Below are 24,219 nucleotides of genomic sequence, written 5' to 3'. Positions count from 1 at the left end.
CTTTACAATAGTGCATCTAGGTCTTTTAAGGGGGGGGGTGAGAAGGATTACTTTATCCTATCCTAGGTCCTTCTTTGGGGGGCAGAATTGGCATCTCTTCCTCTTGCCTGCCCCAGCTGCAGCCTCAGGTGGATCAGGACAAGATTCAGCCCCCTGAACAGCTTTCACAAGCGCTGCAGAGGCTGCTGTGCGGGGGAGGCGCTCACTTCTTTAAATATGTGGGGTTACAAGTGCCTTTCCCAGCTGCTCCAGGAACCCCCTCCTCTTGTTCCGCTTATCAGGCAACCAGGTAGGGTTGATCTTGTTCCATATCACGAAGGAATTGTATGAGGACACATCAATCATGTTATGGAAGATGACCAGGGGCCAGCGGGCAGTCATCCTCCTGCAGCTGTAAGTCCCAATCACCTTGTCAACGTTGTCCATGCCTCATTTGTTGTGGTTGTAGTCCAGGATGATGGTTGGCTTCCTGTCCTCACGATCACTGATCTCAGCCATTTTGTGCAGTGTGCTCAGGAGGACCACATTCTTGTTCCTCTTTGGAAGGTAAGAAACTAGAGTGGTGGTGGGGGTGAAGGCAAACTTTGATGAGAAGGCATCTCTCCCTCTTGTTGCAGGGGGAGCTCAGGCTTGTTCTTTCTAACTGTGCCAACCATGGTGATCTTCCTCTTCATGAGGTGCTGGCTGAGTTCATAAGAGGTGAAGAAATTGTCACGTGACATTGTGCCCCCTTAGTCCATCTGTCACATCAAGCACAACCCGCATCCCCTGGTTCTTCTCCGGGCCTCCACTGGTTGGCTTCCCTGTGTAGACTTGCATCTTCCAAGCGTAGCTGGATTGTGCATCACAGGCCACACATATCTTAATGCCATACTTTTCTGGCTTGCTGGGCATATACTGCCGGAAAGGACAGCGACCTTTTGACAAAAGAGATCACTATCAGTAATTAGTATCAGTGTCACAGAAAACAATCACATAAATCAATGATATTACAGCAATAGATAATAAAATGAACAGTGAAAATCACTTCCATTACAGATATGAAAATCCACATTTACCTCTGAATGGAACTAGTTGCTCAACGGTGTTACTTCAGGGTCGTAGAGGTACGGCAGACGCTCCACCACTTCTCCCAGACCTCTCTTGTCAAATCGTAGCATTCTTGAGAAAGTGTGAAAGACTTTCAGTGGCATTGTGGCACGGAAAATCGACCAAGTTTGTCATCTCCAGGATGATTGTTTCTATGGCTGGTGTGATGAACATGTAGAATGTGGAGGTGATGTCCTGGGCATGGGCAACTGCATGTCTTGTGGGTCATGAAGTCATCCTTATGACTTTTTGTGCTGCCATCCTGCCCTGGCTGTCATATGTTGACAAGGACCATGTTATTTTACTGTTCTTTGACAAAAATGTCTCTCTTTCAGCTTGGGGGATTTCTTCTTCATCTGAAGATGAGGCATCGTGCTCTGGGTTGTGTTCTTCTTCATCTGAAGATGATGCATCGTGCTCTGGGTTGTGTTCTTCTTCATCTGAAGATGATGCATCGTGCTCTGGGTTGTGTTCTTCCCCATCTTCTTCTTCAGATACCTCCTCCTCTTCTAAATCATTGTTCTCTTGTTCCTCCTGGACATCTGACAAAATCAGATCAACGACCTGTTGTGCACTGAGAATCATGTCTTCAGCTTAGTAGAGAACTGGGGGGACTGTCATCTGCAGCACCTTTATAGGGGGGACTGTCATCTGCAGCACCTTTATAGGGGGGGACTGTCATCTGCAGCACCTTTATAGGGGGGGGACTGTCATCTGCAGCACCTTTATAGGGGGGCTGTCATCTGCAGCACCTTTATAGGGGGGACTGTCATCTGCAGCACCTTTATAGGGGGGACTGTCATCTGCAGCACCTTTATAGGGGGGACTGTCATCTGCAGCACCTTTATATGGGGGGACTGTCATCTGCAGCACCTTTATAAGGGGGGACTGTCATCTGCAGCACCTTTATAGGGGGGACTGTCATCTGCAGCACCTTTATAGGGGGGACTGTCATCTGCAGCACCTTTATAGGGGGGGACTGTCATCTGCAGGACCTTTATAGGGGGGCTGTCATCTGCAGCACCTTTATAGGGGGGCTGTCATCTGCAGCACCTTTATAGGGGGGACTGTCATCTGCAGCATCTTTATAGGGGGGACTGTCATCTGCAGCACCTTTATAGGGGGGACTGTCATCTGCAGCACCTTTATAGGGGGGGACTGTCATCTGCAGCACCTTTATAGGGGGGGACTGTCATCTGCAGCACCTTTATAGGGGGTGACTGTCATCTGCAGCACCTTTATAGGGGGACTGTCATCTGCAGCACCTTTATAGCCTCTGACTGCATTCCCCATTAGTAAACAACGCTTTCAAGAAATGTTTATTTTGTCTGAAATTTTGTTAATTTTGTCTGTGAACTTGAGTCATGTGTGGGGTCGTGGAGGGGAGATGCTGCACATGCACAAAAAAGTTGTAGTTTTGTCTGAGTTCATCAGTAGCACGTATAATCTCAATATCTCATTGTGTGTGTGTGTGTGTGTGTGTGTGTGTGTGTGTGTGTGTGTGTGTGTGTGTGTGTCTTTGTGGTTTTTGTGGTGTGTAAATTATTTTATAACTGCCGGGTCAAAAATGACCCTAAGACAATCTTTGTACCCTGGTGGTGTACAGCTTTCATGGAAATATGAACAAAGGCGATGTTTCACTTTTTCTAATGTTGGGGTCTCTCTAGGAAAAGTCATCAAATTTGAAGCTGGAAAAAGATCATTTAGAGGTTTTTCTCTGCTGTTAAACATAGTGGGGGGTCATTTTTGACCCTTAAGACAACACGGTTAAGCAGGGTGTACTATTAGCTGGTTGGTGGGGTTATTGGGAGGGGAGGTAAGGTTGAGAACTTAAGTTTAATGGACAAATGTCTGCTGTGCTGTGTGATTTGGCCTTCTAGTCATGAGTGACTGACTGACTGGTCATGGAATTGTTTCACCCCTCTCCCCACAGGGAGTAATTGAGACCTGTCACTCAATCTGCTTTCCACAGACTACAGGGAGGAACAGACATGGGGGTAGTATGGTCACTGCTTTCAGTAATGCCATGTTGTCCACATGCAGCATGTAAAAGAAGGCCCTAGATAAGAATAAAAGGGGGATAGTAGAATGGAGAGGGGAACTATAGTGTCCTACTCCTTTTTCAGGTTTTTGTGATGCCTACATTCTATCACCCTCCTCCTCTTCTCTTCTCCTTTACAAAGTCTCAATCCCCTCTTCACTCAGAGCCAAACCCGCTAGCACAGAGGGCTACTTTATTACAAGTGGCTAAAAATGGATAACACTTTGTTACTGGCTTTGAATAATAAGAGTGTCTGTTGAATAATAATTCATTTATGCACGTTAGATTAGAATGACCCAGTCCAACACTAGACCTTCTATCTCTGTCTGTCTGTCCGGCTGGTTGGTTGGTTCTTTTTCCTAACCGGATACACCCTAGACTCCTCATAGGGCTGTCATTGACTGCTCCTTTGTCTGGCTGAATGCTGTGTTTGTATGGAGGATAATGACGGATGGACTATAGAGAGCATGTAGAGGCAGGTGTGTGTTCCCATAGCGCCTGGACAGGAAATCTGGAAGTTGGGCCGTTGGGGTCAAATGTGGTCAGAGCTATTTTTATGGTTGTTTGGATCGGATCAGCCTGCAAAAGTGAAGCGCTGCAGTAAATGAAGGATCACTTCATTCATTTTGACTCTGGTGATCACAAGAGTGAAAACACACACACACACACACACACACACACACTGGGCTGAGTTGGAATGCCTGTGGCAGTAGCCTTAGTCTACATAGAGAGCAAGACAGGCTGCGTTGGCAGGTAGCCATGTTGTTGTGCTATTGGAAGTATAGAAAGCATAGGGCCTGCCTGCCATGCCTGGCTATGGGTGCATCCCAAATGGCACCCTGTTTCCTATTTAGTACACTATAAAGCCCATAGGGTACTGGTCAAAAGTAGTGCAGTAGTGCACTGTAGGGAATAGGGGACGTATACTATATTTGGTCACCATTGTAATGAAACACCTCCCGTGGCTGCCTCTGAAAGGATTCCAGCACTGAATGATTTAGGCCCCAAGGAGAGGAGAGCCACCAATACAGTGTCTCTGTCTGTGTCCCAAATTGCAGCCTATTCCCTATACAGTGCACTACTTTGATCAGAGTCCTATGGTCCCTGGTCAAAAGCAGTGCACTAGAGAATAGGGTGCCAGAGAACAGTGCACTAGAGAACTCTCTTTCCTTCTCTGTTTGTGTCTATAATGAGTGTGTGAGTTTGCAAGGGAGAGGGCAGTTTTTCACTTTAAAATGTATGCCTCCCAAAAAAACATGATTGCAAAGTTAAAGGGATATTTTGGGATTTTGGCAATGAAAGCCATTATCTACTTCCCCAGAGTCAGATTAATCCGTGGATACCATTTTTATGTCTCTGCGTGCAGTTTGAAGGAAGTAGCTAACTAGCATTAGCGCAATTGCGAGCTAGCATTAGCGCAGTTAGCATTGGCTCGCAAAACTACCTCTAACTTCTTTCAAACTGGATACAGAGACATAGAAATGGTATCCATGTAGCAACAGTCATCAAAATTTTTAAAATGTTTTAAAAACAATTGTAATAAATGCAACAGTTGGAGAATATATGAAGATACTGTCGTTCTGTCCCTGAACAAGATAGTTAACCCACTGTTCCTAGGCCGTCATTGCAAATAAGAATTTGTTCTTAACTGACTTGCCTAGTTAAATAAAGGTTAAATAAAAAACTAAAAAACTAAATCCATCAGATATTGACAGAATTATAGCATATTCAACATTTTACTGGCATGGACAAATAATAAATGAAATTCAGGAATTTTGTTGGGAATTCAGGTATTCAATATAATGTCAAATATCACTTTTTTTTCATAGAATGTACTCATATTTACATTTTCTAATGCTATCAGGTCGGGTCGCACAAAAAGTTACATATGGCAGCTTTAACAATTTCCACAGAAAATGGTGCAAAAACAGATTTACTTGAAGAAAAGTGCAGATGCAAGGTTTGGTAATAGAATGACAGCACAAACAGCACAGACCATCATTCTGTTATCAAACTTTTCATCTGCACTGTTCTTCAAGTAAATGAGTCTCTGTTACTGTGGAATTGCCTAGGGGTAATTAAGGACATCAACTTTGTCTCCTATCACCTTCTGTCAGAGGAAGTACACTCATACACGCACAGTTACTGTTACAGAACACAGTAACTTTCTCACACTGCCGCATTCACACATACTATGCCCCCCCCACACACACACACAGTCTCTCTTTATGCCCACTCCTTCCACACACACACACCGCTCTCTCGCTTAGCACCTGTCTGGGCCCAGAACTTTTTTAAAGGCAATCAAGGGCCATAAATTCCTTTTCTTTGTTAGAGGGGTGTCAGTGACAGTCTGCCCGGGGTGGGCCTTGGGGTCATAAGGGAGAGGGGGGTGTATGGGGGCGACACTGGTCACCCAGCTCCGGTTCCAACGTGCGGAATGCTACCCTTTGCCCTTTGACCCTATGAACATCCCCCGGGGGTTAAGTATCAAACAGTTCCCCTGATCCTCAGGTAGAGGGTGTCGAGTGTCTGTCCCTCTCTTTCTCTCTGACGTTGCTGTAGATGTTGCCACAGGGTAAATGGCTACAGAATAGTGAGGGAACTATGGAGAACAGCACAGTAGTCATTGGATTTGTTTTAAAGGTAATGTTATTCTACTTGGTAAATGTTATATCCACCAGATTTAACTCAGTTGGCTGTTGTTGTGGATGAGGGTTCTGTTCATACCATTAGATTTAGGATAATTGCCAAATACATTTCCACATCATGTACTCATCTGAAAATGGACATAAAATCAGACAATACATTTGAACATACATTTGCTTTACAAGTAATTTACCTTTATTATAGGAGATTTTGAAAGTTGATTGGTCCAAAATGTGTTCCAGTGGTTTCAGTTCCTTCTGAAGGCATGTGAGTTTGGCCAAACCTAAACCTCAGTATCTGGGACCCACCGTAGATGTTGTTTGGCACTTCTTCCAGAGGTATTTTGCACCTTTGGTCTGGCTCTCTCCCCCTTTCCCCCTCTGTGTGCTGGTATTTGTTATTGTCAGGAACCACTAGCTAACAGGGATTTATATTCAGCAGCCTAAGGAAAGGGAATGGAGGCTAAACATGGTTTATTATGGAATGTCAGATAACACCCCCTTTCACTGGCCAGGCCTCTGATTCGCAGTACAAGGAGTGCCTTTGTCCCCCTCATACCCCCCCCCCCCCTCATCTTCTCTCTTCCCCTTTTCATGCATGCAGCAACCCACTCTGCCCTACTGCTGCCTCCATCTTACCCCCCCTCGCTACACCCTCCAACACCTCCTCTACCCCCTCCCTGCCTCCCTCTTACCCCCTCGCTACACCGTCCGACACCTCCTCTACCCCCTCCCTGCCTCCCTCTTACCCCCTTGCTACACCCTCCGACACCTCCTCTACCCCCTCCCTGCCTTCCTCTTACCCTCTTGCTACACCCTCCAACACCTCCTCTACCCCCTCCCTGCCTTCCTCTTACCCCCTTGCTACACCCTCCGACACCTCCTCTACCCCCTCCCTGCCTTCCTCTTACCCCTCTCTCCAGAATAGCACAGCAGGCCCCTCTGAAAATAGAGCAGGGGATGTTGGCAGGTCATGCTACCCTCTTCTGTGCTCTCTCTCTCTTTGCTTTCTTTTTCTCTTCCTCTCACTCTTTAACTCTCTTTCCCTCTATCTCTCTTTCTTCTACTTTCTCTTTCCTCTATTTTACTCTCCTTCTCCCCCTTCCCCTCTCCTTTGCTCTCTTCACAATGAATAGCCAACAGAATCACTCCTTTGTTTCAGCAGTGTGGAGGAACTTGCGGTTTGAAAACAGAAAACTGAAAATGATACGCAAGTGATAACTGTAAAGAGAGAATAAGCACATTGTAGTGTGTTTTGGAGTGATTTAATGTCTTATATTCAACTGTGTGGTTTTATCCCTGAATTCTGATTGGCTGAAAGTCATGGTATATCAGACCGAATACCACGGGTATGACAAAAGTTTTAGTTTTACTGATCTAATTACATTGGTAACCAGTTTATAATAGCAATAAGGCTCCTCTGGGGTTTGTGATATATGGCCAATATACTCAGCGTTATGTCGTGCATAAGAACAGCCCTTAGCCGTGGTATATTGGCCATATACCACACCTTCTCTGGCCTTATTGCTGAAATATTCAACTGTGACAGAATTGTGCTCAAAAAGTAACTGAATGTTGAAGAAATGAAATCAAGTTTTTGTTGTACTTAGTTACTGACTTATTGTCTTGGAAGGCCATGAATGTAGATACTACTAGTACTGCAGTGCACCAAATCATAAAGGTCTCTTAAAATGGTGGTGATGCAGACTGGTTTTGGTTCTGTACAATATATAAATGAGTTACCTCAGCCATGTTACATGTTTTGGACATTCTGTCCCTTGAAGCTGATGGTATTTCCCTGTGATGTGTGGAAAGGGGAGAGGATAGAAAACGGGAAAGGTTAGCAAAAGAGGAAATCCTATTAGGAAAGGGAAAAGTGCTCTTCTCTGTTTGAAACGGGCTCAAGAATCCCATCGGGGGACCAGCGGGACACTTCAGTCATCTAAACTGTAGCTGGCACAGCCTGAGGCTGGAGGGTGAGGGCTGTCCTGTCCATGTCCTCTCTGTCCACCGCACCTGGTGCTGGCTCGCTGCTGGGGCAGGCCAGATGGATTTCTTTAACCTGACAAACTTCTACTGAAACAAACTAATAGAATAGTTTGTCGCAAGAGGGGTGGGTTGTTGTTGTAGAAACAGAGTATGGCTGGATGGATGGATGGATGGATCATGGAAGCAGGCAGAGCCCACTGAAGGACAGTGCCTTGGGGGAAAGATTCTGAGAAGGAGCTCCCAAATTCAGTCCCACTTCATAGGCTTTCTTTCGACTAGACTCTCACTCTGGCCCCAGGCTACTGGTTCAGAGGCTTTCGACTCTCACTCTGGACATAAGACTACTGGTTAGGAGCTTCTCTCCAGGCTGTAACATTCCTGAGTGTAATTTAGGCAACTTGTAGATGCATACCATTGAATGGATGTGTTAGTAATGGGTTCTCCCTTCAGTAACGTTAGCCCTGAGCCCTGAAGCAGAAGTCTCTAATTCCTCTTTATGTAACAATTTGCTTCAGAGACCTGGCTCGCTCACACCTTTGCTAATAAGATCTACCGTAATCTAGAATTTACCTAGCATTTCATTTAGTTAACCACATCACAGGAGTTCATTCTTAGTTAACAACTGACCTATTTTTTCAATGGTGAAGTTTGTTACGGTCTGATCTGGAATGCAAGCTGTTGCTGATGGTGTAAAGCAATTGAATTTAGTCCCATATTAGTCTCATGTCAACCCCTGTCTAACTGTCAGCCGTCTAAAAAGTATGACATATACATAACTCAATTTATATTTGTTTAGCCTTCAACAAATCTTCCCAGTGCCCTTCTTTAGTATCTAAATGTTGAGTGTTGTGTCTATCTTTGTGTATTTTCTCTGGTGACCTCTGTGAGTTTCAACATGGTCTCTCTCTCTCTCTCTCTCTCTCTCTCTCTCTCTCTCTCTCTCTCTCTCTGTCTGTCCTTGTTGTTCTCACTGCAGCAGAAGGCCCTGACCTGGCCACCCCCGGCTTCTCGCCTCCCTCCAGCCCCAACCCTGTTAAGAAGGGAAGCTCCCTCAACTGGTCATTCCCGGACAAGATCAAGTCCCCGCGCACCGTCAGGAAACTCTCCATGAAGATGAAGAAGCTTCCGGAACTCAGCCGCAAGCTCAGCGTCAAAGGGATCCCTAGCAACAACAACACCAGCGGTAACGGAGCCAGCGCGAGCAGCCAATCAGAGACAAGGACCCAGTGTCCCAAAACCAATAGTGGGTCAGAACCAGGCTCCGCTCCTCCCAGGTTGTCCCCAGGGGGCGGGCAGGGGGCGACCGCCAGCCGTAATGTGATCTCGAGATATCACTTGGACAGCAGTGTGTCGACACAGCAAAGTTACAGCAAGAAGAAGAGCAGCGGGACCTCCATGTCGGCTAGCAAGGGGGGCTACCTCAGTGACGGGGACTCCCCAGAACTGGTGGCCAAGTCTGGGAAGCACGGGCCCTCAGAGGGCAAGGGAGGCAAGGGGAAGGAGAAAGACCCAGCCACTGGAGGAGGAGAGAGAACAGGAGCAGGAGGAGTAACAGGAGGAGGTGGCAGCTCTAAGCTGCACGGCACAGAACTAGACATTGACGCGTTCCGTCACTACGCCTTCACAGAACAGCCCAAGTGCACCCAGTACATCTCAGGCCTGATGAGCCTGCACTTCTACGGCGCCGAGGACCTCAAGCCGCCACGTGTCGACTCCCGGGACGTCTACTGCGCCATCCAGGTGGATTCGGTCAACAAGGCACGCACTGCCCTGCTCACCTGCCGGACCACCTTCCTAGACATGGACCACACATTCAACATCGAGCTGGAGAACGCCCAGCACCTGAAGCTAGTGGTGTTCAGCTGGGACCCCACACCCAAGAAGAACCGGGTGTGCTGTCATGGCACTGTGGTGCTACCGGCTCTCTTCAGGGTGACCAGGAGTCATCAGCTGGCCGTGAAGCTGGAGCCACGAGGCCTGATCTACGTGAAGTTGAACCTGATGGAGCAGTGGCAGAACTCCCTGGATGGAGGCTACGATGGGGACCGGGAGCGACAGATGTTTGGGGTGGAGGCCTGGAGGGTTGTGGAGAGAGAGAACTCAGGACTCATGGTGCCCCTGCTCATCGAAAAGTGCATCACGGAAATTGAGAAGAGAGGCTGCCAGGTGAGTTCAGCTCATGAGAGTTCATGTTTAATGTTTGTTTGGCAGATTTAGCGGATTCATCTCTATGGTGGTAGACTTGTGTGAATTTGATGAAATGTCATATTCTTCAAAAATGTAGTTATTGTAGTTATACAGTACTAGCTGTATGTTGCAGAAAACCATGTGAAAGTGATTAGTTTGGCATGATACTTGAAACTAGCTAACTTAACATACTGGATAGACTTGCTGAAATCAGACATAATGCCCTCTACCTCCTCCTATACTCCTCTTCTTCTTCAAAGGAGAGAGACTCCAGCTTTGGTTTATTTTAATTAGTTGAGACTCCGCCCAGCAGTAAAATTGTCTGGCTACAGCCAAGGGGGGGGCCTGAGAGGCTACGCCTTGGTGGGGGGGCAACCTCCTTGGGTCTTTCGCCATTACTTTCTCCGGGCCTCTCCACAGCTAATCTATCAAATGGAGGAGTACAAAGAAAACAAGTGGCCTGAGGTTTTATTTATTTGATTTATTTCACCTTTATTTAACCAGGTAGGCAAGTTGAGAACAAGTTCTCATTTACAATTGCGACCTGGCCAAGATAAAGCAAAGCAGTTCGACACATACAACGACACAGAGTTACACATGGAGTAAAACAAACATACAGTCAATAATACAGTATAAACAAGTCTATATACAATGTGAGCAAATTAGGTGAGAAGGGAGGTAAAGGCAAAAAAGGCCATGGTGGAAAAGTAAATACAATATAGCAAGTAAAAACACTGGAATGGTAGTTTTGCAATGGAAGAATGTGCAAAGTAGAAATAAAAATAATGGGGTGCAAAGGAGCAAAATAAATTAAATACAGTTGGGAAAGAGATAGTTGTTTCGGCTAAATTATAGGTGGGCTATGTACAGGTGCAGTAATCTGTAAGATGCTCTGACAGTTGGTGCTTAAAGCTAGTGAGGGAGATAAGTGTTTCCAGTTTCAGAGATTTTTGTAGTTCGTTCCAGTCATTGGCAGCAGAGAACTGGAAGGAGAGGCGGCCAAAGAAAGAATTGGTTTTGGGGGTGACTATAGAGAGATATACCTGCTGGAGCGTGTGCTACAGGTGGGAGATGCTATGGTGACCAGCGAGCTGAGATAAGGGGGGACTTTACCTAGCAGGGTCTTGTAGATGACATGGAGCCAGTGGGTTTGGCGACGAGTATGAAGCGAGGGCCAGCCAACGAGAGCGTACAGGTCGCAATGGTGGGTAGTATATGGGGCATTGGTGACAAAACGGATTGCACTGTGATAGACTGCATCCAATTTGTTGAGTAGGGTATTGGAGGCTATTTTGTAAATGACATCGCCAAAGTCGAGGATTGGTAGGATGGTCAGTTTTACAAGGGTATGTTTGGCAGCATGAGTGAAGGATGCTTTGTTGCGGAATAGGAAGCCAATTCTAGATTTAACTTTGGATTGGAGATGTTTGATATGGGTCTGGAAGGAGAGTTTACAGTCTAACCAGACACCTAAGTATTTGTAGTTGTCCACGTATTCTAAGTCAGAGCCGTCCAGAGTAGTGATGTTGGACAGGCGGGTAGGGGCAGGTAGCGATCGGTTGAAGAGCATGCATTTAGTTTTACTTGTAGGTCTGGCCAATGTGCTATTGGTTTTAGCCACTGGCCAAGTACGTTTATTAGTTGCGTTTTCTTTGTACTCCTCCATTTCTCTCTCTCTCCCCCCCTCTCTCTCTCCCCCTCTCTCTCCCCCTCTCTCTCTCACTCTCTCCCTCCTCTCTCTATTTCTCAATTTCTCTCTCCCTTTCTCTGTTGATTCAAGAGACAAACATAACTCAGACACTTGGTAGAATTTGTGTAGGGGAGATGATTATCACTAGATGCAGTTTGGAGCCATCTTTACCTGGGTCCCCTAGGGGCCCCGTTTGAGAGGGGTTAGGGGGGATCTACATCAGATTACACAGGAATGTATAGGACGTGTCACAGAGGCATGCAGAGAGAGCCAGACACACAGCATAGCATGTCTTTAGAAATAATTATGTGTATCCCTAGATGGAGACTACTCTCATTTCAGTGTCTCCATAAATGCATGGCCTTTGGGGCTGTAAAGTCTTTAAGGTACTGGATGAATGTGGCTGTTCTGAAACAACTGCTGATTGGTGTCCCAGAAGCGAGTTATGTGTGTGGGGTTGCTGTAAGGCGTGTTTTTGTATTTGTAAGAGACAGATGCCCTTTCAGAAAATGTATCTGTCTGATATAGTCCTGTGTGGTTCAGTTGGTAGAGCATGAGGCTTGCAATGCCAGGGTTGTGGGTTCCATTCCCATGGGTGACCAGTAAGGAGAAAATGAAAGTATGAAATGAATGCACTCACTACTGCAAGTTGCTCTGTGTAAGAGTGCCTGCTAAGTGATGAAAATGACATATGTTGAGACAAATAACTATCTGATATCAGCTCCACTAGTTCGATTATCTTTAGTAAAAAGTCAGTGAATTTTATTGCATTGTTTTCCTAGAATGGGGTCAGAAGTTTGTGAATGGTGCAGGTGCATCCATCTATTTGCTATCTGTCAAGATCGCCTAATCCCATCCCTACTGATTGGCTTAGTTAGGGGTCCAACAAGCCTGTGTGTGTGGCTGGGTGTGCGGGTGGGTGGGGGTGCATGGGTGCCTGCCTGTCCTCATGCTCGCTCATTCAGGAAGTCTCTGACTCACCACGGGAAACCATTCTGTTGTTTTTAATTAAGGCAAGGACATACCATTGTTTCCTATTGGTGTGTGTGTGTGTTGCTCAGCAGCAGATAAGGCCAAGGCCTCTTCACCATCAGCTGTCACACTACTGCCTGTCTGTGTGCTCTCTGCTCTCTCCTCTCAGAGCTGCTACTCACCCTAAACTAAAGAAAGAGCTTTTTCTCAATAGGCTTGTTGTTCATTGTGCCCAGTGACTTCTGTTTACTCTTGCACGAAGCTAAATCCCTGCCTAATCTGCCCATTTTTTACCCTCTCGTGTGAGTGAGTGGGGTTTAGAAATGTTAGACAGAACAGAGAGCTCTCAGTCACAAACAGTGTGGCTAGTGGCCTGTGTAGACATTAGTGGCGGTAGTCTGGAGGCCTGTTAAAAGTCATAGATAACCAGCTATGTACCAAGCTAGGGTCTGGAGCCTAGAGGCCTGTAAAAAATATACAGTGCATTCGGAAAGTATTCAGACCCCTTTACTTTTTCCACATTTTGTTACGTTACAGCCTTATTCTAAAATGGATTATATTAAAATTTTTCCTCATCCATCTACACAAAATACCCCATAATGACAAAGCAAAAACAGGTTTTTAGAAGTTTTTGCAAATGTATTAAAAATAATAAAACATAAATACCTTATTTAAATAAGTATTCAGACCCTTTGCTATGAGACTCGAAATTGAGCTCAGGTGCATCCTGTTTCCATTGATCATCCTTGAGATGTTTCTACAACTTGATTGGATTCCACCCGTGGTAAATTTAATTGATTGGGCATGATTTGGAAAGGCACATACCTCCATTTACATTTACATTTAAGTCATTTAGCAGACGCTCTTATCCAGAGCGACTTACAGATATACCTCCCTATATAAGGCCCCACAGTTGACTGTACATGTCAGCGCAAAAACCTTAGAGCTCAGAGACAGGATTGTTTTGAGTCACAGGTCTGGGGAAGGGCACAAAAACATTTCTGCAGCATCGAAGGTCCCCAAGAACACGGTGGCCTCTGTCATTCTTAAATGGAAGAAGTTTAGAACCACCAAGGCTCTTCCTAGAGCTGGCTGCCCGGCCAAACTGAGCAATCGGGGGAGGTGGGTCTTGGTCAGGGAGGTAACCAAGAACCGGATGGTCACTTTGACAGAGCTCCAGAGTTCCTCTGTGGAGATGGGAGAGCCTTCCAGAAGGACAACTATCTCTGCAGCACTCCGCCAATCAGGCCTTTATGGTAGAGGGGCCAGATGAAAGCCACTCCTCAGTAAAAGGCTCATGACAGCCTGCTTGGAGTTTGCCAAAAGACACCTAAAGGACTAATTTAATCAATTTTAGAATTAGGCTGTAATGTAACAAAATTAGGAAAAAGTTAAGGGATCTGCATACTTTCCGAATGCGCTGTAGATTTCCAGCTATGTGCCGAGCTAGGGGCTGGAGCCAGGAGGCCTGCAAACACCGTAGATATCCAGCTATGTACCGAGCTAGGGGCTGGAGCCAGGAGGCCTGTAAACACCATAGATATCCAGCTATGTACCGAGCTAGGGACTGGAGCCAGGAGGCCTGCAAACACCGTAGATATCCAGCTATGTACCGAGCTAGGGGCTGGAGCCAGGAGGCCTGTAAACACCATAGATATCCAGCTATGTACCGAGCTAGGGACTGGAGCCAGGAGGCCTGTAAACACCGTAGATATCCAGCTATGTACCGAGCTAGGGACTGGACCATGGAGGCCTGTAAACACCATAGATATCCAGCTATGTGCCGAGCTAGGGGCTGGAGCCAGCAGGCCTGTAAACACCATAGATATCCAGCTATGTGCCGAGCTAGGGACTGGACCATGGAGGCCTGTAAACACCATAGATATCCAGCTATGTGCCGAGCTAGGGACTGGACCATGGAGGCCTGTAAACACCGTAGATATCCAGCTATGTACCGAGCTAGGGACTGGACCATGGAGGCCTGTAAACACCATAGATATCCAGCTATGTGCCGAGCTAGGGGCTGGAACCAGGAGGCCTGTAAACACCATAGATATCCAGCTATGTACCGAGCTAGGGGCTGGATCCAGGAGGCCTGTAAACACCGTAGATATCCAGCTATGTACCGAGCTAGGGGCTGGAGCCAGGAGGCCTGTAAACACCATAGATATCCAGCTATGTGCCGAACTAGGGGCTGGAGCCAGGAGGCCTGTAAACACCATAGATATCCAGCTATGTGCCGAACTAGGGGCTGGAGCCAGGAGGCATGTAAGCACCATAGATATCCAGCTATGTACCGAGCTAGGGGCTGGAACCAGGAGGCCTGTAAACACCATAGATATCCAGCTATGTGCCGAGCTAGGGGCTGGAGCCAGGAGGCCTGTAAACACCATAGATATCCAGCGATGTGCCGAGCTAGGGGCTGGAGCCAGGAGGCCTGTAAACACAGTAGATATCCAGCTATGTACCGAGTTAGGGGCTGGAGCCAGGAGGCCTGTAAACACCGTAGATATCCAGCTATGTACCGAGCTAGGGGCTGGAGCCAGGAGGCCTGTAAACACCATAGATATCCAGCTATGTGCCGAGCTAGGGGCAGGAGCCAGGAGGCCTGTAAACACCATAGATATCCAGCTATATACCGAGCTAGGGGCTGGAACCAGGAGGCCTGTAAACACCATAGATATCCAGCTATGTGCCGAGCTAGGGGCTGGAACCAGGAGGCCTGTAAACACCTTAGATATCCAGTGATGTGCCGAGCTAGGGGCTGGAGCCAGGAGGCCTGTAAACACCGTAGATATCCAGCTATGTGCCGAGCTAGGGGCTGGAGCCAGGAGGCCTGTAAACACCATTGATATCCAGTTATGTACCGAGCTAGGGGCTGGAGCCAGGAGGCCTGTAAACACCATAGATATCCAGCTACGTACCGAGCTAGGGCTGGAGCCAGGAGGCCTGTAAACACCATAGATATCCAGCTATGTGCCGAGCTAGGGGCTGGAGCCAGGAGGCCTGTAAACACCATAGATATCCAGCTATGTGCCGAACTAGGGGCTGGAGCCAGGAGGCCTGTAAACACCATAGATATCCAGCTATGTGCCGAGCTAGGGGCTGGAACCAGGAGGCCTGTAAACACCATAGATTTCCAGCTATGTACCGAGCTAGGGGCTGGAACCAGGAGGCATGTAAACACCATAGATTTCCAGCTATGTACCGAGCTAGGGGCTGGAACCAGGAGGCCTGTAAACACCATAGAAATCCAGCTATGTACCGAGCTAGGGGCTGGAACCAGGAGGCCTGTAAACACCATAGATATCCAGCTATGTACCAAGCTAGGGGGCTGGAGCCAGGAGGCCTGTAAACACCGTAGATATCCAGCTATGTACCGAGCTAGGGGCTGGAGCCAGGAGGCCTGTAAACACCGTAGATATCCAGCTATGTACTGAGCTAGGGGCTGGAGCCTGGAGGCCTGTAAACACTGTAGATATCCAGCTATGTACCGAGCTAGGGGCTGGAGCCAGGAGGCCTGTAAACACCGTAGATATCCAGCTATGTACCGAGCTAGGGGCTGGAGCCAGGAGGCCTGTAAACACCGTAGATATCCAGCTATGTACCGAGCTAGGGGCTGGAGGGCTGTAGATATCCAGCCAGGAGGCCTGTAAACACCATAGATATCCAGCTATAGGGGCTGGAGCCAGGAGGCCTGTAAACACCGTAGATATCCAGCTATGGCTAGGGGCTGGAGCCAGGAGGCCTGTAAACACCTAGATATCCAGCTAAACTAGGGGCTGGAGCCAGGAGGCCTGTAAACACCATAGATATCCAGCTATGTGGAACCAGGAGGCCTGTAAACACCATAGATTTCCAGCTATGGGCTAGGGGCTGGAACCAGGAGGCCTGTAAACACCATAGAATCCAGCTATGTACCGAGCTAGGGGCTGGAACCAGGAGGCCTGTAAACACCATAGATATCCAGCTATGTCCGAGCTAGGGGCTGGAGCCAGGAGGCCTGTAAACACCGTAGATATCCAGCTATGTACCGAGCTAGGGGCTGGAGCCAGGAGGCCTGTAAACTCCGTAGATATCCAGCTATGTACCGAGCTAGGGGCTGGAGCCAGGAGGCCTGTAAACACCGTAGATATCCAGCTATGTACCGAGCTAGGGGCTGGAGCCAGGAGGCCTGTAAACACCGTAGATATCCAGCTATGTACCGAGCTAGGGGCTGGAGCCAGGATTCCTGTAAACACTGTAGATATCCAGCTATGTACCGAGCTAGGGGCTGGAGCCAGGAGGCATGTAAACACCATAGATATCCAGCTATGTACCGAGCTAGGGGCTGGAGCCAGGAGGCCTGTAAACACCGTAGATATCCAGCTATGTACCAAGCTAGGGGCTGGAGCCAGGAGGCCTGTAAACACCATAGATATCCAGCTATGTGCCGAACTAGGGGCTGGAGCCAGGAGGCCTGTAAACACCATAGATATCCAGCTATGTGCCGAGCTAGGGGCTGGAACCAGGAGGCCTGTAAACACCATAGATTTCCAGCTATGTACCGAGCTAGGGGCTGGAACCAGGAGGCCTGTAAACACCATAGAAATCCAGCTATGTACCGAGCTAGGGGCTGGAACCAGGAGGCCTGTAAACACCATAGATATCCAGCTATGTCCGAGCTAGGGGCTGGAGCCAGGAGGCCTGTAAACACCGTAGATATCCAGCTATGTACCGAGCTAGGGGCTGGAGCCAGGAGGCCTGTAAACTCCGTAGATATCCAGCTATGTACCGAGCTAGGGGCTGGAGCCAGGAGGCCTGTAAACACCATAGATATCCAGCTACGTACCGAGCTAGGGACTGGAGCCAGGAGGCCTGTAAACACCATAGATATCCAGCTATGTGCCGAGCTAGGGGCTGGAGCCAGGAGGCCTGTAAACACCATAGATATCCAGCTATGTGCCGAACTAGGGGCTGGAGCCAGGAGGCCTGTAAACACCATAGATATCCAGCTATGTGCCGAGCTAGGGGCTGGAACCAGGAGGCCTGTAAACACCATAGATTTCCAGCTATGTACCGAGCTAGGGGCTGGAACCAGGAGGCATGTAAACACCATAGATTTCCAGCTATGTACCGAGCTAGGGGCTGGAACCAGGAGGCCTGTAAACACCATAGAAATCCAGCTATGTACCGAGCTAGGGGCTGGAACCAGGAGGCCTGTAAACACCATAGATATCCAGCTATGTCCCGAGCTAGGGGCTGGAGCCAGGAGGCCTGTAAACACCATAGATATCCAGCGATGTACCGAGCTAGGGGCTGGGGCCAGGAGGCCTGTAAACACCATAGATATCCAGCGATGTACCGAGCTAGGGGCTGGAGCCAGGAGGCCTGTAAACACCATAGATATCTAGCGATGTGCCGAGCTAGGGGCTGGAGCCAGGAGGCCTGTAAACACCATAGATATCCAGCTATGTGCCGAGCTAGGGGCTGGAGCCAGGAGGCCTGTAAACACTGTATATATCCAGCTATGTACCAAGCTAGGGGGCTGGAGCCAGGAGGCCTGTAAACACCGTAGATATCCAGCTATGTACCGAGCTAGGGGCTGGAGCCAGGAGGCCTGTAAACACCGTAGATATCCAGCTATGTACTGAGCTAGGGGCTGGAGCCTGGAGGCCTGTAAACACTGTAGATATCCAGCTATGTACCGAGCTAGGGGCTGGAGCCAGGAGGCCTGTAAACACCGTAGATATCCAGCTATGTACCGAGCTAGGGGCTGGAGCCAGGAGGCCTGTAAACACCGTAGATATCCAGCTATGTACTGAGCTAGGGGCTGGAGCCTGGAGGCCTGTAAACACTGTAGATATCCAGCTATGTACCGAGCTAGGGGCTGGAGCCAGGAGGCCTGTAAACACCGTAGATATCCAGCTATGTACCGAGCTAGGGGCTGGAGCCAGGAGGCCTGTAAACACCGTAGATATCCAGCTATGTACCGAGCTAGGGGCTGGAGCCAGGATTCCTGTAAACACTGTAGATATCCAGCTATGTACCGAGCTAGGGGCTGGAGCCAGGAGGCATGTAAACACCATAGATATCCAGCTATGTACCGAGCTAGGGGCTGGAGCCAGGAGGCCTGTAAACACCGTAGATATCCAGCTATGTACCAAGCTAGGGGCTGGAGCCAGGAGGCCTGTAAACACCATAGATATCCAGCTATGTGCCGAACTAGGGGCTGGAGCCAGGAGGCCTGTAAACACCATAGATATCCAGCTATGTGCCGAGCTAGGGGCTGGAACCAGGAGGCCTGTAAACACCATAGATTTCCAGCTATGTACCGAGCTAGGGGCTGGAACCAGGAGGCCTGTAAACACCATAGAAATCCAGCTATGTACCGAGCTAGGGGCTGGAACCAGGAGGCCTGTAAACACCATAGATATCCAGCTATGTCCGAGCTAGGGGCTGGAGCCAGGAGGCCTGTAAACACCGTAGATATCCAGCTATGTACCGAGCTAGGGGCTGGAGCCAGGAGGCCTGTAAACTCCGTAGATATCCAGCTATGTACCGAGCTAGGGGCTGGAGCCAGGAGGCCTGTAAACACCGTAGATATCCAGTTATGTACCGAGCTAGGGGCTGGAGCCAGGAGGCCTGTAAACACCGTAGATATCCAGCTATGTACCGAGCTAGGGGCTGGAGCCAGGAGGCCTGTAAACACCATAGATATCCAGCTATGTACCGAGCTAGGGACTGGAGCCAGGATGCCTGTAAACACAGTAGATATCCAGCTATGTACCGAGCTAGGGGCTGGAACCAGGAGGCCTGTAAACACTATAGATATCCAGCTATGTGCCGAGCTAGGGGCTGGAGCCAGGAGGCCTGTAAACACCATAGATATCCAGCTATGTACCGAGCTAGGGGCTGGAACCAGGAGGCCTGTAAACACCATAGATATCCAGCTATGTACCGAGCTAGGGGCTGGAGCCAGGAGGCCTGTAAACACCATAGATATCCAGCTATGTACCGAGCTAGGGGCTGGAGCCAGGAGGCCTGTAAACACCATAGATATCCAGCGATGTGCCGAGCTAGGGGCTGGAGCCAGGAGGCCTGTAAACACCGTAGATATCCAGCTATGTACCGAGCTAGGGGCTGGAGCCAGGAGGCCTGTAAACACCGTAGATATCCAGCTATGTACCGAGCTAGGGGCTGGAGCCAGGAGGCCTTCCACAGTCAGTGCAGTACCCCTCTGAGTTATGCAAGAGAACGTGGTTTCTGCACTGTACTCATTAAACCTATTGTTTAGTAAGAAACAAAGCAAAGAGGCTTCGTACCACCCAGAACCATAGATAGGTGCTGCACTACCTGGAACATGGCAGTTCCCTGGCCGGAGATTAGGAAGCTGTATCATTGAGCTATTCATAACAGTGTAATTAAGTGTATATTGTGATCAGCCAGTACACACAGGCTCCGTGTTCCCATGGGTTTTCCATGGTGCTTTCACTGGTCATGTAACTACTCTGTTGCTACTCTAAGAGGTTGTTTACAGTGTGTGACTGCCATGGTTTGAACTGACAGCTGTGGGATCCTTGCTAGTCATTAGTGCTGAGCAATTAACTGACATTTCGGTTTTCAAACAACTAATTGACAGACATCGGTTCAATTATTTGAATTCCATTTTGTAAAAAATAATTCTGTCAGCTCAATGCACACGTTGTGCAGTTTCTGTAGAGATAAATCAGATCATGCCCGAAGTCTGTGATGAAGTAGGGAGTTGTAGTTTCCAACAGGCCAATATTCTACATAGTTTAGCGCAGAAATAATGTTAATTAACTACAAAGACCATAATCCATTGCACGCCTACTTGTCCGATCTGTTTCTTTTACACCTGTTTTGTAAAAGAGACAGAAGAATGCGCCATAGCACGATATGAAAGGGATGAAATACATGATCTAAGCCAAGGTTTCTCAAATTCAGTCAAGTGTTTATTTATATTTTACACTTTTAAGGGAATAGTGCCAGATTGTGGCAATTAAGCCCTTTTTATACTTTCAGAGTCAGATTAACCCATGGATACAATTTGTATTTGAATTGCCAAAATCGTATACTATCCCTTTAAGATCAGAGTGACAAGTTACAACATATATTTGGAGCAAACATAGCAAGTAGTGGTGTGAATGAGAGCCACGAGCGTCCAGCCACAGCTTGCTCCTCATAATTTCTACAGTGCAGTGGTGCACATCAGTTATATTTCAGATGTTGTCAACCTCATGTAATTTTTATGCATTTTGGAGTAGAATGTCTTTTTAAAGATCACCAGAAGTGCCTCCCTCCGCCCGTCCACTATCTGCTGAAAATCCTAGGGGAAACACTGTTGTATATAGATAATGGTATAACCCTCTGTGTATGACTCATGTATTTGGGACGGTGAGTATTTAACCTAGTCATGTGAGTGATTTTAGCAGGTTTTGTCTTTGTGTTTGACCTAGTTGTGTTTTTGCAGTTTTTTTTGTTTGCCTGTATTTGACCCATGTGTGTTTTTGCAGGTTGTGTGTATTTAACCTGGTTGTGTGTGTTTCTGCAGGTTGTGTGTATTTAACCTGGTTGTGTATGTGTTTTTGCAGGTTGTGTGTATTTAACCTGGTTGTGTGTGTTTCTGCAGGTTGTGTGTATTTAACCTGGTTGTGTGTGTTTCTGCAGGTTGTGTATATTTAACCTGATTGTGTATGTGTTTTTGCAGGTTGTGTGCATTTAACCTGGTTGTGTGTGTTTCTGCAGGTTGTGTGTATTTAACCTGGTTGTGTGTGTTTCTGCAGGTTGTGTGTATTTAACCTGGTTGTGTGTGTTTCTGCAGGTTGTGTGTATTTAACCTGGTTGTGTGTGTTTCTGCAGGTTGTGTGTATTTAACCTGGTTGTGTATGTGTTTTTGCAGGTTGTGTGTATTTAACCTGGTTGTGTGTGTTTCTGCAGGTTGTGTGTATTTAACCTGGTTGTGTGTGTTTCTGCAGGTTGTGTATATTTAACCTGATTGTGTATGTGTTTTTGCAGGTTGTGTGCATTTAACCTGGTTGTGTGTGTTTCTGCAGGTTGTGTGTATTTAACCTGGTTGTGTATGTGTTTTTGCAGGTTGTGTGCATTTAACCTGGTTGTGTATGTGTTTTTGCAGGTTCTGTGCATTTAACCTGGTTGTGTGTGTTTCTGCAGGTTGTGTGTATTTAACCTAGTTGTGTGTGTTTCTGCAGGTTGTGTGTATTTAACCTGGCTGTCTATGTGTTTCTGCAGGTTGTGTGTATTTAACCTGGTTGTGTATGTGTTTCTGCAGGTTGTGTGTATTTAACCTGGTTGTGTGTGTTTCTGCAGGTTGTGTGTATTTAACCTGGTTGTGTATGTGTTTCTGCAGGTTGTGTATTTAACCTGGTTGTGTGTGTTTCTGCAGGTTGTGTGTATTTAACCTGGTTGTGTGTGTTTCTGCAGGTTGTTTGTATTTAACCTGGTTGTGTATGTGTTTCTGCAGGTTGTGTGTATTTAACCTGGTTGTGTGTGTTTCTGCAGGTTGTGTGTATTTAACCTGGTTGTGTGTGTTTCTGCAGGTTGTGTGTATTTAACCTGGTTGTGTATGTGTTTCTGCAGGTTGTGTATTTAACCTGGTTGTATGTGTTTCTGCAGGTTGTGTGTATTTAACCTGGCTGTCTATGTGTTTTTGCAGGTTGTGTTTATTTAACCTGGTTGTGTATGTGTTTCTGCAGGTTGTGTGTATTTAACCTGGCTGTCTATGTGTTTCTGCAGGTTGTGTGTATTTAACCTGGTTGTGTATGTGTTTCTGCAGGTTGTGTGCATTTAACCTGGTTGTGTGTGTTTCTGCAGGTTGTGTGTATTTAACCTGGCTATCTATGTGTTTCTGCAGGTTGTGTGTATTTAACCTGGTTGTGTGTATTTAACCTGGTTGTCTATGTGTTTCTGCAGGTTGTGTGTATTTAACCTGGTTGTGTGTGTTTCTGCAGGTTGTGTGTATTTAACCTGGCTATCTATGTGTTTCTGCAGGTTGTGTGTATTTAACCTGGCTGTCTATGTGTTTCTGCAGGTTGTGTATTTAACCTGGTTGTGTTTCTGCAGGTTGTGTTTATTTAACCTGGCTGTCTATGTGTTTCTGCAGGTTGTGTGTATTTAACCTGGTTGTGTATGTGTTTCTGCAGGTTGTGTGTATTTAACCTGGTTGTGTGTGTTTCTGCAGGTTGTGTGTATTTAACCTGACTGTCTATGTGTTTCTGCAGGTTGTGTGTATTTAACCTGGTTGTGTATGTGTTTCTGCAGGTTGTGTGTATTTAACCTGGTTGTGTATGTGTTTCTGCAGGTTGTGTATTTAACCTGGCTGTCTATGTGTTTCTGCAGGTTGTGTGTATTTAACCTGGTTGTCTATGTGTTTTTGCAGGTTGTGTGTATTTAACCTGGTTGTCTATGTGTTTTTGCAGGTTGTGTGCATTTAACCTTGTTGTGTGTGTTTCTGCAGGTTGTGTGTATTTAACCTGGTTGTGTATGTGTTTCTGCAGGTTGTGTATTTAACCTGGCTGTCTATGTGTTTTTGCAGGTTGTGGGCCTCTACCGTCTGTGTGGTTCAGCGGCAGTAAAGAAGGAGCTTCGGGAGGCCTTTGAAAGGGACAGCCTGGGTGTAGAGCTCTGTGAAAACACCTACCCTGACATCAACGTCATCACAGGTAACATTACACTGCAAATAGAATCAGAACCTCTGTCCTGTAACACCTATTCAAACTATTGCTGTGTGTGTGACATGTACAGTGCCTTTAGAACGTTGTTTACAACAAGGCACTGAATGAATACTGCAAATAATGTGGCAAAGCAATTCAGAAAAAAGAATGGAGCTAAGCACAGCAAAAATCCTAGAGGAAAACCTGGTCCAGTCTGTTTTCCACCAGACACTGGGAGATGAATTCACCTTCCAGCAGAACAATAACCTAAAACAGAGTTGCTTACCAAGAAGACAGTGAAGACAGTTTTGATTAAATCTGCTTGAAAATCTATTGCAGGACCTGAAAATTGTTGACTAGCAATGATCAACAACCAATTTGACAGCTTGAAGAATTTTGAAAAGAATAATGGCCAAATGTTGTACAATCCAGGTGTGCTAAGCTCTTAATCGCTGGTAAGATGTAATCGCTGCTAAAGGTAATTCTAACATGTATTGACTCAGGGGACTGAATAGTTATCTAATCAAGATATATTACTGTTCTATTTTTCATATATTTTTTACAAATGTTATAATTTTTCTTCCACTTTGACATTACAGAGTATTTTGTGTAGGTCTTTGACCAAAAACGACAATTCAATCCATTTTAATCCCACTTTGTAACAAAACAAAATGTGGAAAAAGTCAAGGGGTGTGAATACTCTCTGAGTGCACTGTACACACGTCACACATGTGTCTGTGCATGTGTGTGTGCGTTTACATTTACGTGTGTGTGTGTACGTGTGTGTGTGTGTGTGTGTGTGTGTGTGTGTGTGTGTGTGTGCGTTTACATTTACGTGTGTGTGTGTACGTGTGTGTGTGTGTGTGTGTGTGTGTGTGTGTGTGTGTGTGTGTGTGTGTGTGTGTGTGTGTGCATGCATGCTTACTTGCA

General features: G+C 47.0%; 1 protein-coding gene across 3 annotated transcripts in view; it reads left to right on the top strand.

Annotated features, from left to right (window-relative positions):
- Positions 1–24,219, top strand: part of syde2 (synapse defective 1, Rho GTPase, homolog 2 (C. elegans)) — a 76,510-nt gene that overhangs the window by 22,572 nt on the left and 29,719 nt on the right. For all 3 annotated transcript variants that reach the window (XM_029633220.2, XM_029633222.2, XM_029633221.2), the window contains exons 3-4: positions 8,744–9,933; positions 23,172–23,298. In XM_029633220.2, the coding sequence (XP_029489080.2) occupies positions 8,744–9,933; positions 23,172–23,298 (1,317 nt within the window). The remainder of the gene's footprint in view (positions 1–8,743; positions 9,934–23,171; positions 23,299–24,219) is intronic.

This window comes from Oncorhynchus nerka, linkage group LG24 (assembly GCF_034236695.1).
Source record: "Oncorhynchus nerka isolate Pitt River linkage group LG24, Oner_Uvic_2.0, whole genome shotgun sequence".
NCBI classification, from domain to species: domain Eukaryota; kingdom Metazoa; phylum Chordata; class Actinopteri; order Salmoniformes; family Salmonidae; genus Oncorhynchus; species Oncorhynchus nerka.
This window is presented reverse-complemented; position numbering and strand designations above follow the sequence as displayed.